Below are 18,799 nucleotides of genomic sequence, written 5' to 3'. Positions count from 1 at the left end.
ACCAAATTTCAACCATTAGATCAAAATATGAAAGGATGAAACTAGAAGGATTTTGAAAATATTTAATTTACTATAAAGGCGTTTAGGTTAACACCGTGTTTTCAAATCTATGTTATGAGCTAATACATCCTTATAGTTCACTAAAACACCCTTATATAGTAAACTCTGTATTTTCTAAACCGAAAGTTTTAAAAGTCAATATCAACCTTCCATTTTTTTGTCTGATAGTTCAAATTTGGGCTCTAACTATGCACTAAAAATGTAGTGGCTACTCTAATGCATAACTAAGACTAATTCTACACTATTAGATCTTAAAATGAAACTAGAAGGATTTTGAAAATATTTAATTTACTATAAAGGCGTTTAGGTTAACACCGTGTTTTCAAATCTATGTTATGAGCTAAAACATCCTTATAGTTCACTAAAACACCCTTATATAGTAAATTCTGTATTTTCCAAACCGAAAGTTTTAAAAGTCAATATCAACCTTCCATTTTTTTGTATGATAGTTCAAATTTGGGCTCTAACTATGCACTAAAAATGTAGTGGCTACTCTAATGCATAACTAAGACTAATTCTACACTATTAGATCTTAAAATGAGAGGATAAGATTAAAGCCCTTAGATTTTAATAAATACTCCCTCCGTCCACTTTAAGAGTAAGATTTAGTTATGACACGGGTTTTAAGAAATTGGTGAAGCGTGTAATAAACAAAGTGAGATAATGGTCGTTGGAGTGTGTATTAATTGAAGTGAGATAGTGGAAAGTGAGACCCTTTTCACTTTTTGTATGTTTAGGATTTTGTTTTGTTTTATTTTTATGAAAGTAATGGCATTTGAGTGTAAATTTCATCAACAATGAGGTTAAATTTTATGTCCAGATATGGTAAATTCTAAATGAAACTCTTAAATTGGGATGGACGGAAATGACAAAATAAGACTCTTAAACTGGGACGGAGGGAGTAGTAGACAAAATATCAATAAATGGTAAAATCATCAATTTATTAGAAACTAGTAATTTTAGTAGTTCTTGCTATATCAACATAGTGTATTAAAAATATCTACACAATGACATATGTATATGAACTCAATTACACTAAAATATCAACCGAGTTATATTGATATTGTATTCTTTTTAATCCGTCCCACAAGAATATGCACTTTCTAATTTTGGAACTCTTTTCTCTCTAATGAGGTGGGACCCATTCTCCACTAACAATACTTTATTTACTTTTTCGCTATACTTCTCTCTTATTTTACTAATTTTGCATTAAAATCCGTGTTAAACTCAAAGTGAATATTTTTTGGGGACAAAGTATATATTTGTTGATAGTAAAAGTGCTTGTTGAAATATACAAAAATTCAAATAAAATTATCAAATTTTATCATTTGAACGTTATTCGAATATAGTATGCAATTGAGATCTAGTTGGAATCCTTCCTTTAGTTATCATTTTTTTTCGACATTTCTAAGGAAAAAAAATAAAGATCCTAATTGCATATGTTCTTATTGAAATTTTGATAATTTTATTTATATTTTCAATATTTTCAATAATCAAGTGAATGTCAACCTACTATCATAAAATATCAATGCATGCATGTAAAATATCAACATAATTTTACTGATATACCATGTCATTGTGTTGACATTTTTCATATATTATGTTACTATCATCAGAATTACGAAAACTATCTTATATAAAAATTGATATTAGTACCCTTTTATATTAAAAGATTATTTTTAAATTAACACATAACATCATTTCAAACTATTAAATCATTAAAATTCTATGACCTAAATTTGATTATAGTTAGCATTTACGGAAGAGTTATTATTAAATTACATCCCTATATATCTAATGGTTACTAGTTTAATATTTTCTCATGGTAGTGTTACAAATGCCCATTATGACTATATAATCTGAAATGTAAATGAGGCAATGACACCCATGCCATTATTAGAATTATAGCAAACTCATAAGGATTTTGCTTGTAAAGAAAGACTAGTTATTTCTTGCATCATAATGTTATGATTAGAAATAATGTATGTGATATGGAAAAGGTTCATTCGTTTATTTGGCTGTCCATGATATTCAATTATGCGATCTTGTAGATATACATCTATAGTCACAACATTTTATTATTTTCATATTTACTTGGATATACAACAAATCGTCTAAAAGGACGCTCTTTTCATCATTTCACAAAATAATACTCCTAGTAATAAATAAATTCTTGGTAAACATAAGGCTCTTTATATTTTATTTTAATCATTTATGAGGATAAATGTGTGTTGTGCACGTGGGTGGTGGTTCATAAAATGATAGGGTGAAAACAAAATATAGCAGCCTTGAATAAGACGCTTGGAGCTTTAGAAAGTCATGAACGTGAATTAATGATAATAAAAACTTACTTTTCCGCTAGCGATTTAGGCTGTTAATTAAATACTATACTGTTACGTGTTATCGGTGATCAGACAAAAATATATTGAAAAAAATACTTATTCTTTTTCGACTATTTGTAAGAGAAAATTATTAGAAAAAAAAATCGACAATCCCAAACTATCTACTTCTAGATCAACGAACTTTTCCAAAGAACTGATAATTAATTTTTGGGAAGCAATCTACTCCATAGCACTTTAAATGTCACGTTGTTTAATTATGGCTAAATATAATAAGAAGAATTTGGTACACCTATTATCACTAGAATACTAGCTTAAAATGTCCAAAGTATCTACACTTTTCTTAATCTTACCTTTTCATACTTTTAATTTTTTGATTGATTCATGACGAAATATGATTATGATTTGATATAGGATGGCCATATTTCTATAATAAGCCAGTTATATTAGAGTTTCTCTCAACACTAAGGAATAAACAGATAATGAGGTGTGCGTGAGTTAACTAAGCGGTAAAGAGGTAATGCATGAGGTTAAAGGTTTTGGGTTCAAGTCCTTTGTCGCGCGGTCTTTATATTTAAATTCGTTTACCAATTAAAAAAAAGATAACGGGAAAATAAGAGAAAGAAACAAAAATAAATTGAAAGAGATTATACGAAGATGGAAATGCATGCGTTGGTGGCGATTAACGTGTGAAAAAGTTGTATCCAAATTCACAATTTTCAACCTTTCACTTTAATACTTTCTCAAAGTGGTGATAATGATATTTTCGCGCTGGACTCCTCACTTTCACTTCTTATCAAAGCGTTTTATCTATCATGGGATTCTTGTTCTCTACTTATGTCTTAAAATCATATATATACTATTATTTAAAATCATGTTTTCCGAAAACAACACAAACAACAACATGCTTGATCTATATTCTCTATTTAATCTCATCCAAATAGCCGCAACAAATTAGTTGCATACCTATCGAGATTATATTTTGGGCAATAATTTCGCCATACCAATTAAATTGAATAAATAATACAATTCTTCTTCAAATTACAAACGAAACGGCCACAGGCCTATTACACCAATTATAACCTTTTTCTTTATGACATCTGAAAAAAATCATATTCCTATGGTTTTATTTCCATATTTCACCGTAACAAAACAATAAGGTATCCATTTTTCCTTTTCTTTTCTAATGCCCTTCATGAAAATACCCAAATACTTCCTTCTCATCTAAATTACACATCAAAATCATCTTCTTTAAATCATCACGATAATTTTTTTCCGAATTTTACTATAGTGAATCCTCCCAATGATTTCAAGGGTTCCTTCAAGTAAGAAACTAAGATCCAAGCAATTTATCATTCAATGTAAAATAATACTCTTGTCGGGTTCAATATGTCCACTTTTCCTTTTTAGTTTATTCCACTCAAGATATTCACTTTTTATATTTGGAAATAAATCTCTCTCTCCTCTCTTCTCCTTTTTTTTTCTCTCTACTTATTCCACTTAAGAACTCCTGCTCAAATCGCGTGCCATTGGAAATGTGGACATCTTGAGTGGTATAGATGGTGTATATCCATTGGAATGACTACTGTAGGGTTTGTTTATTCATGTCCCCAAGTTTTCAACAGTCTTATTGATGCACTTTTTATTAGCACAAAAAATATCTGCAAGTATACAATAGATCTAGTATAGCTAAATGTTAGTACCGGATATCGAACACTAGGACTAGTTTCAAACGAATGAATTTTGGGATGAAATTTTGCAGAGAAATAGATCATATATCATAGATCATACACACCAAATTTCACCTAAATCTAACTACATTTGATCAATCCTGTCATCCAATCAAAACAGTATAAGAGCAAGGACCAAAGATAAATAAACCTAATCCAATGAAACAATAAATCAAACACCAAGTAGGCAACTACGCTATATGAAATCATATTGATGTGATTCCATTAACCCAATGATTTTGCCATTTTGATGATTGATCTATAATTTGAAACTCAAATCAAAAGGAAAAATAAAGATAGAATGAATCTAGCCTTCAAAAACTAGATCCTAAAGGAATTGATGGAGGAATTAAAGATTGAGAATGTGAATTACGAGGATAAACCCATTGATGGAGAAAGAACACCCTAAGCTAATTTCACCATGCTAGATTTATCAATGGCTCCACTACTCAAAGAATTCACAAGCTTTTGATTCATACCTTTACTTGATCGATACTTGATTAAATTAAGTGATGAAATAAAAAACCTATAAAATACGAATTAGATAAGAACTCTCATAAAGAAGAACAAATCTCACAAGCTACAATTTTAATCAGCAACCAACCAACAAAATGAAACAAATGACTATTTATAGTTACGTCTTCATTCCCAAGAAAATGGTCCATAAAATACAAGCATAAAATTGACGGATAAAACACCCGGCCGGGCGTTCAGGCACTTTTCAATCACATGCTCGGACAAACATTAGAGAACTCCAAGTAAAGAGCTCACAAAATTAACTGTCTATATATGCAATTCATCTATATATATCTATAATACAAATTAAATAATCTACGGAGGCAATGCAATCTCTCTATATGTACAATGCGATTTCTCTATATCTACAATGCAATATGGGGAATCCATTTACAACGACCATTAATTTATATTGCATTATAGCGTTAATAACTTTGCATGTTACGTGACATGTGACAGCACAAGATTGAAAGAGTCACTTTAAAAAAATTGGAATTATATGCAATAATAAAGAAATTAGAGAAAGAAATAAGACAGGATAGTGATGAATAAAATACCAAAAGATAAGGAAAAAGAGTATTATGGTGCTTGTAAATGCCCTAATTGTATAAACATTTCTTTAGAAAGCATAAAGCTAAATCATGTAGTACTACTACGTATTTCATAGGCCGAATTTTGACAGCCATTTCATAAAGTTCTTTTCACAAAACCACCTGACTACACCAGAAAAAAATTTCTTCCTTTTGGTTATTATCTTAAAGTGATAGCATTACCGTTTTAAAATGGTTTAGTTTTATGAGCTCATAAAAAGTGAGGATATAATTGTTTAAACTTCAATGATAGGAGGGAGTGGGAAATAGTTGGTAGTTGGCTCGGAAACGCGTAAAAGACAAGTGAAAGCGTGCGATACCAAAAGGCAAAAAGGAAAATAAGATGATGATTTTTGTTTGTGAAGACTTCTTAAAAGGTAAACAATTTTGGAGGAAAAAAAATAAAAAGGAGGGAGGGCACATTTCTAACGACTAGGTGGAAAATATCATAATGGGGTCACCAAACTTTTTTATGTGAATAGAAAGTCATGTTTAAATCAAAGAAATACACGATGACCAATCAATGTTTAATACTACTCATAAAAAGACAAACCTTAAACCCCAACTTTTTCTCCCCACTCGGAACCTTCTACTAAAGATTCTTATGTGTGAGAGTTAATTTTATTAATCATATATCTTGATATTAGGCATAACGTAAATTGGTGTATATATACCGATGGAAAAGACATGCATAATGAATGAATGGTTAATAATGTAATTGGAATACATGTGTATCATGAGCAGATATGAATCTGATCGCCCCTTATTCATCCTCTTAAAAGACCTGATAAGAATGACTATCAAACTTGCACTTGCAATAATGAAACACATCACTGACTTGGGCATATTCTGGTAATAATATTCATCCTTTAAAAAGTCTTATAAAAGGAAAAGATTGTCCACTTATTATAAAAGAGTCCATTTTATTTATTCGGAACAAGTTAAAAGGGATTTTTATCAATAATCGACATGTCTATATTTCCATAGCATGCAAAAACGGTGGTCTTTTTCTCAGTTTGCAATCAATGGCTAGTGGATACACAAGGCGGGAAGAAAATGTAAGTGAAATAGGGAAGTTTCTGCCTTAAATATAATTTCATGTACATGACCTACAGAAAAATATCATTCCCAGTACTAAAGAGAGAGAATTAATGAAAACTGTATCCTAATTTTATGAATGTCCGAAAATGTCTTTCGTGTCTTGGGGGTGGGGTGGGGGATGGGGATATTGGGCCAAAAAATTGTCCAAATAGTAAAAAGGTATTATAGATATATATGATTATACCCTAATTTGGTGATCCTCCCATTATATTTAAAATTTAGAGACTAGTTATGTTCAATCCTGAAATATCAAGGATTATTTATATATTTCACTTTTAATATAAAAACAGAATTCGTGATAGATAATTTAGTTTTTTAAGTTGAACATAGGACAAAAAGTCACAGTACACTTGTACAAAACTTCGTAATTAAAGATATAAATTAAATGAAAAACTCAGTACATGGAAATATGCTAATTAGTCGTGGTGCGCATTAGCTAGAGCCTCTAAAAATCAAATACAGCCCCCCACGTTTGACTTCAAAGTGCATTGCAAGTAGTACTAGTTAGAGTTAAGTGACAATAAGGAGGAATAACACTTTTGGAATTGGACGGTTAAGTGCAAAAGCCAACATTTTAAGGGTAGTGATTTAGAAAGATAATGTTATGCTATAGTACCCTTATGGTTTTTTGCCATATGTCATGACTAATTTACTCTAATAAATTTTTTAAATAGATGTATCTAATTAAGGAAAACTAAATTACATTAGGCACTACAGATAAAGCTAATATCTAAAACTTGAAGTATGGGATTTCACATTTTTTTTATAGGTATATATATCATTCTTTGTGTTAATTTAAAGCTATTATTTTCAAATAAATCATTGATTTATATTATAAATTAATGGTTATAGTATTATAACACCACATAACAAAATTATTATATTTAATTGTTAAATAATTTGATAGCTTAATATAGCACGATATGTGTTCCAATATTTAAGAATTTAAAGATATTAACTTTTTTAGAGTAAAGAAGTAAAATTCAAAATAAAAGAATTCTTAAATTTAAAACTGTAGTCAATTAGCATTAGTGTATCATGCATCCATTTTAATTTTTTTTCGTAATATTGTGAATTGAGCTAAAAACACTATATTTTATAAAGGAAAAAGATGAATATCAATTATATAGCTTTAAAATATTAAATAGATGAGTTCAGAATATGTTATTTCTTTTTTTTTTTTCAAGGTTCGACTATAACATTCCACATAATTAATAATTTAAAGAAATTAAAATTTTGGAAAGTAAAGAATTCAAATCAAAATTGTGAAATTCTTTAATTTAAAATCACAATCTCAATTAGTATTTATATACTATCAAATTACGGTTCGGAACTGCCGGTTCCGGTTCCAAAACCGGCGGTTACGGTTACGGTTCGGAACCGCCAATTTTTCTGCGTTTTTTTTTTTCCGGTTTTTCACGGTTCTTAACCATCGGTTTCCGGCGATTTTGGTGGTTTCGGCCCGGTTTCACGGTTTTCCCGCGGTTTTTCGCAGTTCAGGCACGGTTTCGGTTTCAGAATTTTTGAACCTGAACCGGACCATGGTTCCAAAAGTGACAGTTTCGATCCGATTTAAATCTCACGGTTCCGGTCCGAAACCGGAACCATCGATTACGATTTCCTGGTTAACCGCCCGAACCGAAAACCTTGGGCATCTCTACCTGAAACGACTTGGTAGTTAATTGCAGGGATCAGATCAACACGATTCACTAATTACCAGGACATATTTCGATTACACTGTCTTATTGAGATGGCGAATCTTAGAGTAAACATGCCTAAATATAAATGAAAAAGTGATTATACAATTTGGAATCTAAATACAAGATACGGAACTAGATTCTAGTTAAGTCATGTCCTTGACCGGGACGGAACCTCCAGCTAGATCTGGTATTATCTGCGCACTTAGACACACAAATCAGTAACACAAGGAACAAGATCCTTTCGGATCCAAGCAAAAGAAAGACGAAAGAAATAAGAGATTTGGAATATGACTCAGGTCACAACAGTGACAACACTAGGCCAAGGACCTCCCCAAATCTCAACCGATTGTCACAAAGAGAGAATGTCGAACGGACAGAACCACCAGAGACCAGTTTACCCTAGGTCTCACCGATTACCGCACACCACGGTCTCCTCCTACATGTGAATCAACCTACCAATCACGGATCTGAGCTCCACACACAAGGAGATCTAACCACAATGCCAGATCTAACACCAGATCTCAAAGGAAATCAAAGCAGTAACCTAAACTTGAGAATTTCACCGATACATCTCACTAAAATAAAGAATCATCGGTGGAGAAAGAAGATCAGAGAAGATGACATGCGAAACTGCCTTAGAGAGAGAGTGCGTGTCTGTAGAGAGAAGAGAGATCATATCATCGAACATAGAGAGTGAGGATGAGGGAATCAGAGAAGAGAGAGAGCGACGTTTTGTTTAATCACTTACAAAACAAACACATCGCACATCCAATGGCTCACAATATCTGTGCGGAGTGCACACGTGGTAGTCATTAGGAGTATCGGGTAAGTGGAATAGTTAAATGGGCTTCCATAAATGACAACTTTAAACAAGCACAAAGCACATTTTCAAATTTTCGTAACACCCTGTTCCCATCTACTCTTTAGCCCATCATACTCTAAACAGGTAAAAGAAAGCAGGTTGTAACACAAATCAGACACATATCTCACATCCTTCAATTTAGAACACACCATTGTTGAATTTCAAACACACAGAACAAATGCCAAGAATTTGACACTTCTTGTTATTGGCCATAGATGCATAGGTATTTTCCACAGGTTTGAAAGCAGAAAACACATATTTGATAGGAGTGATGTGATAGGTGCATCCAGAATTAATTAACCAATCATCCTTGGTAAAAGAACAACCAAGAGTAGAGTTCACAGAAGAATATCATGAGTCATGAGCAAACACCTTCAGAGTCAGTAATCTTAGCCAGGTTAGCAACTGAATGCAGTTGATTATTAATGTTCTTCAGATTTTAGGATTTGGACACTCCTTTTTATAGTGACCAACCTCACCACAATTAAAACATTTTCTGTAAGCCTTAGGATTCTTGCTTTTAGACCAAGATCTACTCTTCCCCTTCTTTTTACCATTACCATTAGAGCTACTGTCCTCGTTACCCCCTCTTGATTTAGATATACCTCTAACATTCAAAGCTTTAGACTGAGCATTTTTTAAAGCCAAGTTTTCTTTAATTTCTATTTTCTTTGACTTCAAAGAACTTATGATTAAATCAAGAGGAGCACTATCCCTGCCATAGTTGATAATAGCTTTGGCATCACTATAAGTATCAGAGATAGAGTTCATAAGGGCAATACTAGTATACTCATATATGGTCTTATCACCGGACCTCTTGATGTCTTGAACCAATTTATGAAAAATATCAATATTATCATCAATATATTTAGAAAGATCAAGTTTCAATAGTTTTTCAAAAAGATACATTCTGAAAGACATGGGAGTTTCAGTGTAGAAAGTATCTAGTTTTGTCTACAGATCAAAGGAAGACTCAATGGATCCAACCTTTCTTATTACAGAACCAGAAAGGTTGAGAATTATGGTGGACCTGACTAATTCATTCATTTCAGCAACCTTATCAGGCAGACTCAGTATCAGGAATAGTTCCATCTACAACCTGAAACACTTTTGCTGAATCAAAATACATTTTAGTTTCTATTTCCAGATTAAAAAAAAAATCAATTTTTCCATTGAAAGGTACAATTCCAACAAGTTGAGACATTTTTGAGAATATTTTCATACACCCAAAAGAGAAAACACACCCAACAACAACATAGCCACTGCACAAAAACTTGCTATCACAGAAGGGGGTCTTAAAGGCAGATAAGACATAGAAACCACATGAGACAATCATGCAAGGACTTTCCTAAGCTATGACAACACAAATAACAATTAAAACCACCTAAATTGCACTCACAAGCAGACTCATGCTAAATTTGCAATCAATATGTCACCCACAAGTGTATGGGGTATGTAGCACGTGGCAAATTGAAATTATCGATCCTCAAAGACTAAATGTCGGCTTGAGTACTAAGACCCAACTTTGAACACTATCTAGACTAATAAAAGGGGTTTTTGGTTTTTCTTAAACTACGAGCTAAGAACAAAGAACAAGTAAGCAAATAAAAGCAAATTAAGAAAGTAAAGCAAATAAAAGGTAGTTTTCACACAAATTGGGAAGGTAGGGATATGGATCCGTTGGTATGGATCACGGGTGTTCACCTAGGGATCATGCTCATCTATTCGGTCTCATGTGTGGCTAGGAAAGTCGGGTTATTTGGTTAGACCCCCTCTCGGGTGCATCTAACGCGTTGATCGGCCTCAAATGTCAGAGTCTCCTCCCTACACTTCAAGACCGACTCCTTAGACCTACGGACCCAAGCCCTCTCTCTAGCTATGCATCTCTCGATAACATAAAACGCACGGAGTTGTTGATTATTGAAAAATCTAATCAAGCATTTCTCAATGACAATAATTAGAACAAGACATATCCAATTGGTAGCTAAGCAATTAGATAATGAAAAAGCCCAATAACCAACAAAACTATCACAAAAGAGATAGATAAGCACAAATCAAGGTTTAACCTATGGATTCCATACAAACTTCACCAATATCTCTAATAAAGACTTAGCTACTCATAGTGGAAGCTAAAACAAAAGAAAATACAAGAACAACAAAGGAAAATATAATAGGAATGGAAAATGGAACTCCCTAAGGTGGACTTGATGTCGGGGAGAGTCTTCTTCTTCGATCTCTTGAAGATGGAAGCCTCCTTGCCTTCAATCCTCTTCAATCTCTCGATTTCTCTCTCAATTTTGCACTGGGGGAAGTTAGGGTTCGAAAATGAGTGAGAACCCTTTTATACTCGGAGTGAAAAATGGGCGAAAATGGGTATCTGCGTAAAATGTCCGATCGCACGATTGGCAAGATGAAGAACGCCCGATCGGGCAATATGGAAGTATCGCGATGTCAGCCAAAATGCCGGATCGGGCTTTTTGTCGGATGCGAAAAGCCCGAACGGGTTTTCTCTCTGGAATTCACTTCAAAACGCCCGAGCGGGCGAAATCTCTGGAATCAGCCATTTGCTCCGTTTTGCTCCGTTTTAACCTGTTTTTACTTCAAAACTCTAACAAACTCATTATTTCATCTAATTAATGACTATATGGGTGAAAACCTATTATAAACACCTCAAGTCAACCAAAACATGGGTTAAACACCTCTAAAACCATTTTAAACTATGAGTTTGTCAACACCCCCAAACTTAAACACTTGTTTGTCATCGAACAAGAAAAAAAAAAGAAAATAAGAAAACAAACTCATGTAAGGATGTGGAGTGTCATCATTGCCTCAGTAGAAATAAAATAAACAACAAGTATCAATGGCCTCGTATGCATGTAAAGTATTATGAAATACAACTTCAAGTTACTATCATGTAATCAACCTTGCCAATTTGCCCTTACAAGGAGAAAATGCAATGTGCATTTTAGAAATTTCACTCACTCTCAAAGTGTATAAGCTCATGACATAGCTCTCCAATCATCAGGGCATGCATAGTTTATCATAGGCTTGCTCGAAATCTACACTCTCCTCTACTACGGTGTGACTAAAGATCTAAGGTCCAAAAGGACTTCTCTATAGGTTGTAATGCAGGCTCTTTGGATAGGTGAGGTAATTTTTGGCTAAAGTGACTTTAATCCCCAAGATGTGACATATTCAACTTCACCAACTTTCTTCTCCAATCTTAGCTACTTCTAGGCTTTGCCTAGACTCTTCTCACCTATCAACATTCCACTTTTGTCTTTTCCAACCTTCAAGGCACTATTCTCACCAAAAGCCAAATTATTCACCATTTTTCACTTTCATTTTTCTTTTCTTTTTGTCTTTTTTTTTTCTTTTCTTTTTCTTTTTCTCCATGCTTTGCATGGTATCATCACTATCCTTTCTTTCCTTTTCTTTTTCTTTTCTTCTTCAATAAGCTCGTATTTACACTTGCTAATACCCCTTTCACACTTGCATTTCTCTTTGATATTCCAAAAGTAACACATAGGTAACCCAACCCTTGGTTTGTCAAAGAAAAGGTTTATAGGCTCAAAGTGGGCTAGTAAGGATTATTAACATAACGGGTCAAAATAGGATTTGGCTAATAAAAATGGCCTAACGTCCTCCCTTATCTCCATTACCACTATGTAGACTCAAGGAGATCGCGAACAAGTTCTAGAAACATATGACATGCTTGAGATAAAACACACATTTAGGAACAATATAGGCTTAATTCCCACGACGTAATTTTGGCAAAAGACAAGACACCATGCAATTCACTTTAGGCAATTTGAAATGAAAATCACACGTTACTTAGCCATATCAACAAGATTTTCGAAAATTTTTGCACAAAATCATCATTGGCAACTCCTCCAACATGTCTCACACTCGTTCAAACTTCACTCTCTCACCCTACTATCATTTTATCCAAGGGAGCTTATTAAACACACTAAGAAAACAAGAAAGACATTCCTAAAGAAATAAACTCAAAAACACACGAAAAACAATCCTAAAAACATAAGTGGAACAAGGAAAACATTCCCCAAAATCCAAAATTAAAGAAACACATAAGTTAAGATTACATGCCTAAATATCATCATCAAATATAGCCAAAATAATAGGGGTACAGGCCGGGGTATCATCAAATCAAAATAAAAATAGCATAAACAAACCACGAGGGAGAGAGAGGTGAAAAGAGAACCCACTAGACACCCCCCCAAACTTATTCCACGCAAAGCTAGGATAAGTTTGAAAGAGAGTGGATTTCTCATGGACCTTCACTGCGGAGGAGGGGGCGGATGCTGCCAGTAGCCTCTGAACTCAACGAGCCGGGCATTGAGGTTGGCCCATTGTGCGTTGTTGAAATCAGTAAATTGATTACAGTTTGTCTCATACTGACTCCAACGGGCTTCATTCTAAGCCCTGTACTCATCCTGCCTAACCTCCATCCGAGCTACTCTGTCGATGAGAGAGCTCATATCCTCATCCTCTCGCTCTTGTCGATCACGTTTCATCGAATTGCTCGTGCCGACCTCATCGTGGCGAGGAACCTCCTCTTCATCATCATCATCACCAACTTCTTCATTGTCCGCCTCCTCAACTCCAACCATGTAATCGGTTGTCATCCGCATACCGCGAACTAGGGTCATATGACTGCTATGGGAGAACGGGTGGATTGCCTGCCTTGCAAGCTCTGTGGGAGTCGGAATTCATGTTCTAGTTCATCGTATACTCGGGACCGTTCACATATGTGTTCAACGCGTCCAGAAGGGGGTAGTGATCATCATCTCTCTGACAAAGATAAGCCCGCAGGCGTCGGTCCACTGCAATAAATCCTGTTCTCCTCAGATAATTGAGGTCCATCAAGGACTCCCCAATATCCCTAACTAGGTCATCAGTGTATACTCCCAGATGGAGTGCAATGGACCCTATAACACCCCCACAGCATAGTGTGCCCTTATCCTTCTTGGATGCTCGCTCAAGGTGCTTGATCATGTAATGAGCAAGGTTGATTGGCCTCTTGTGAAAGAGACTCCATAATAGAAAGAGCTCATCCTGTTGCACGCTGCCTTGTTGTGATTGGGCAAACAGGTGGCCTACACACGCCTTTTGAATCATCCTCAACAAAGGGTTCCAGATCATCGATGTCTTAGCCCTGTTGGCTTGAAAGTTCTCATTCAGCCCGGCGATCGTCCTCCAAAATGCATATTTATCAAAATCATCCGGCTCTGTATGATCATCTGCTGTGAACCCATGCATCCCCTTGAAGTCCTCCATAGTCTACTCATATGGTTCTTCCTCATTCGGAACTTGATAGCTCTAATTCTCCTTCGATCTGCGACCACCTCCAAAGTGGAGAGAAACTCTAGCGTGAGCACTTGATAGGAATGGACATTTTCCCCATTGAAGAGCACTGTCAGTTGGACCACTTCACAAAGCTCGTCAAAACACTGTGCCAAGCCCAATTGAGTGAGGGCCTCCTGTTATGGAAATTTAGACACTCTATAATCGAGCTTTGCGAGTGCCCGCCATCTTCTCCTCTCGTTGCTAGAGTGCAACTCCACATCACAATCTTCGGCTCTTAGCACCATTCTCACCTACAAAGAAAATGTGACAAAATTAGGTCTTATTTGTAACCAAAACATCCACACTTAATGAACATTACCAAAGTGAAGGTACTCCCCCAAACTTGCCCTAAATCATACTCCCTCCGTCCCGCTTTAGCAGTCCCATTGACTTTTCTGCCATCTTTTTGTAAAAATGATAAAAAATAGTTAAAATGGAGAAATGGTAAAGTAAGAGAGATAATAATGTAGATAAGACTATTCTCTATATTATATTCTCTCTTAATTTAACATTTATCCTCTTTAACTATTTTTTATCATTTATACAAAAAGAGGGCAAAAAAAATCAATGGGACTGCTAAAGCGGGACGGAGGGAGTAGCACTTTTCTCACATGTATGCACAAAAGAGTACCCTTCACTATCCAATTACACATCACCTAATAATAGATAGATAACAAGTGTAGACATTACCCCCAAATCGTGCATTTACATCATCAATCGAAGCATACAAGCACAAAATCCAAAAGTGAAACTCAAATGATGCACAAATTTGTCCTACAACTTGGCCTAGCATGTAAAGATCAAAAATTCCACTCCATGAACCACAAATTCATCACTTCACACCAACAATTCACTCCCAAAATCCAAACAATAGCAAAATATAACAATTCAAACAACAATCAACCACAATTTCTCAACTTTACTCCAGAATGTAGCATGTATTCACAAATCATCCAATAATTACCACTTAAATCAAATACAATGCTATTTAACACAATTAAACTAACAATAACCAAGATTAGACCATGGGTACGTGAAAGAGGAGGAAGAATTCATACCTTTGAAGCTTAAAAACGAAAATCCCCAAAATTTTTCTTCACACCTTGAACTTGTGGAAATGGCCCAATTGATCCGATTAAAACTCGAAATTGAAGTGCTAGTGTGGTAATATAAAGATATAACCTGAATTGGTGGAGAGAAATGGGTGGAATTGGCCGGAAATCGGAAATTGGGGGTAGGGTTCGTTGAGGTTGGGCTCCGCTGAATGGACTGCCTCGAGCGAATTTATACTGCGTATAAATGCCCGATTTGGCATTCTGTCAATTTACAAACGCCCGACTCGGATGATGTTTCTGACTCCCGCTGATAAAAGCCCGATCGGACGTTTTTGCATGAGCAAAATGCCCGATCGGGCGAACTCTCTGCCTTGAGTCCCGATTTTGCCCGTCTTCGGTTTTTGACCCTTTCTTTCCTATTTTCATATTCCAACAACTACAAAACAAAAACATACCCAACTTGAAAGTAATTAGGGCATTAAACACACTTAAAACAATACACTAAAACAAACACTAAGAAAACTCCTAAAAATGAGAGAAAACCATATTGACTTAAATAAAATTGTACCTACTAGGGGTTGTCTCCCCCATAGCGCAATTGTTTAACGTCATTTGCCCAAAGGTTTTCAAGCTTTCACTTAATGGTCCAAGCTCACTCGGATCACTTCATCGGGGCCCGTCCTAGCTTTTGCGGCCAAATAGAGCTTGTTTAGCCGTTTTCCACCAAATCGGCTTGTCAATTTCCCCAAGGTCAACTCCATGAGATTCACCATTTGCCAATTTTGGCACCTCCTTCTTTTGCTCCCCCAAACTTGTTTCATTCTCAAGCTCAAAGAATCAATCAGGGACCAAGATCTCCTCCAAGGACTTCTCAACTTCAACATCCTTAGACAGTTGTATCACCTTGCACTCTTCAATTTCCAAAGGCACCTCTTCCACTCTCTTGGATTCTTCCATTTCATGGCGTTTCATCTTGTCTAACATAGAGAGGATAACCGTCTTGTTTCCATGCCTAAGGGTGAGTTCTCCCTTGGTGACATCAATTAGAGCCTTCCCTGTTGCAAGGAATGGCCTTCCAAGAATGAGAGGAACATTAGGATCCTTCTTCATGTCCAAGACTACAAAGTCAACGGGGAAGATAAAATCATTCACCCTTACTAAGACATTTTCAAGATTCCATTGGGGAACTTGACGGACTTATCCGCCATTTGAAGGGTGATGGTGATCGGCTTCAAGACACCAAACTTCAACTTCCGGAAGAAGCTTAAGGGCATAAGATTTATGCTTGCCCCCAAGTCACACAAGGCCTTAGTTTGCCTATCATTCCCTATCACACAAGAGATGTTGAAGCTCCTCGGATCCTTCATCATTGCCGGCATCTTTTGTTGGATAATTGCACTACAATTCTCGGTCAAGTTCACGGTTTCATAATCAACCATCTTCTTCTTCTTGGACATAATCTCCTTCAAATATTTGAGATAACCGGGCATTTGTTGGAGTGCCTCAATGAGAGGTATGTTGAGGTGCACCCTCTTGAAGATCTCATGGAACTTCGCAAACCTCTCATCCAATTTCTTCTTTTGTACCACTTTAGGGAAAGAAATTTTAACCTCTTTTGGATTGGAAGGAGCATTTGCTTCATGATGAATCTCGGGTGGCATATTATGTGACTCCACCTCTATTTCCTCTTCTTCTTTCTTTTCTTCCGGGACTTCCTTAGTTTCCACTTCGGGCATAGGAGGACTCTCATAGCTTGTCCTACTCCTCAAGTAGATTGCCTTGCAATCTTTCGGATTTGGAATTGTAGTGCTTGGAAATTGCCCCGGTTGATGTATTTTTCCAACGGCTTGAGCAATTTGACTAACTCGATGCTCTAAAGCCCCCAATCTTGTGGTGACCTCCACTACCGCCGTTTTAACTTTATCAATTCTCATGGTGGAGTGTGTCATTATCCCATCGGTCTTCTCCATGAGAGCTTTTAGAAGCTCATTTGTGACATCACTCGAAGATTTTGAGGGGCTAGGTACATTGGTGGCCCCACTTGATGCTCCAAATCCGGGAGATGGAGATGGAGATGGTTGGATAGCATTACTTGGATTTCCATATGAGAAGTTTGGATGCGCATTGAAGGGTGGGCGGTAGCCTTGATAATTACCACCCCCATTATTAAGGCGATAATTGTTGAAATTCCTTGGATTACCCCCTTGGTGTACATAATTGACATCTTCAACGGGCGGTTGAGGCCCTCCAATGGGTGCCACCCCCAAACTAAGGTCATCCACCTTTTGATTCAACATCATCAATTGTAGGGAGAGAAGGTTAACGGCATCCGCATCAACTACCGAAGCTACTGGCATTGAACCATCTCGATTTGCGCTCCAACCCTTACTAGTGAAGGCAAGCCTTTGAAGCATCTTCTTGAACTCATCGACCCCCTTGCCCAAAAATGACCCCCCGGAGCCAAAGTTTAGTTGACTTTTGATGAATTCCGAGCATCCATTGTAGAAAAGGCTCACTTGATGGCCCAGAGATAGCCCATGGTTGGGACACTTCTTCAACAAAGCATTGAATCTCTCCCATGCTTCAAGCATAGACTCTTGGCTCTTCATTTTAAAATGAGAGATCTCTGCTTATAGGTTGAGAGTAGAGCTAAGAGGGAAGAACCTCTCCAAGAACATTTTGGCTAAATCTTCCCAACTCGTAACCGAGCCTGACACAAGGTTATCGAACCAATCTCTAGCATATCCCGTCAATGAGAATGAGAATAGCATAAGCTTGATTGTATCTTCGGGAACCCCATTAAGCTTAGTTGTGTTGACAATCTCCAAGAATTTGGCTAAGTGCATATTAGGATCCTCCGTGGGTCTTCCCAAGAAAACTCATTGCTCCACAAATTGGATTAACGCCGTCTTCAACTCAAAGTTGTTGGCATTCACTCTTGGATCAATGGGTGGCATTGGGATATTAACGTTCCCAAATGCATTTCTAACCGGTGCATCTCTTCTCCTTTCCTCCTCTCTTTCCCTTCTCATCTCCTCCATTTGTTGTTGTAATTGGAGGATGATTTGGTCTTGATTAAGGGGACGTGGAGGTGGAGGTGGTACTTCCTCATTGTTCTCATTTGGTTATTCCATTGACTCAACTAGATGTTGAGCTCGTGCTCTCCTCCTTCGTCCTCCTCTTCTTCTATTGGTGGCTTCTATCTCTAAATTAATCGGCTTAGGGGGTAGATGCATTGAGCGTGTGAGCATAAAAACCTACACAATACAAGAGAGGATACAAAGGCAAATTAGAGCTAAACTAGAAAAAAATAAACTAAATAAAGCAAGTAAAATGCCTAAACTAGTATTCTCTATCATATCACAATATCAAACACAAAAGAAAATTAGTTCCCGACAACGGTGCCAAAAACATGACTCGTGCTAAATTTGCAAACAATATGTCACCCACAAGCGTATGGGGTATGTAGCACGTGGCAA

General features: G+C 36.1%; 1 protein-coding gene and 1 non-coding gene across 2 annotated transcripts; one reads left to right on the top strand and one right to left on the bottom strand.

The window, feature by feature from the left end:
• Positions 1 to 16,477: 16,477 nt before the first annotated feature.
• Positions 16,478 to 17,929, bottom strand: LOC125194660. The gene has a single exon (XM_048092905.1). The coding sequence runs from the start codon at positions 17,927 to 17,929 to the stop codon at positions 16,478 to 16,480; it is 1,452 nt and encodes a 483-aa protein (XP_047948862.1).
• On the top strand, positions 17,853 to 17,959 carry LOC125197591. Its single transcript, XR_007172127.1, has one exon. It is a non-coding gene; the product is annotated as a small nucleolar RNA R71 (small nucleolar RNA).
• The last annotated feature ends 840 nt before the right edge of the window (positions 17,960 to 18,799 follow it).

Source organism: Salvia hispanica, chromosome 6, assembly GCF_023119035.1.
Source record: "Salvia hispanica cultivar TCC Black 2014 chromosome 6, UniMelb_Shisp_WGS_1.0, whole genome shotgun sequence".
NCBI classification, from domain to species: Eukaryota; Viridiplantae; Streptophyta; class Magnoliopsida; order Lamiales; family Lamiaceae; genus Salvia; species Salvia hispanica.
Note: the sequence above shows the minus strand (reverse complement) of the source record. Positions and strands in the feature narration are given on the sequence as shown.

What these genes read in the sequence shown, in the direction of transcription:
- LOC125194660 (XM_048092905.1), bottom strand. Translation starts at nt 17,929, where the DNA reads ATGAAGAGCCAAGAGTCTATGCTTGAAGCATGGGAGAGATTCAATGCT.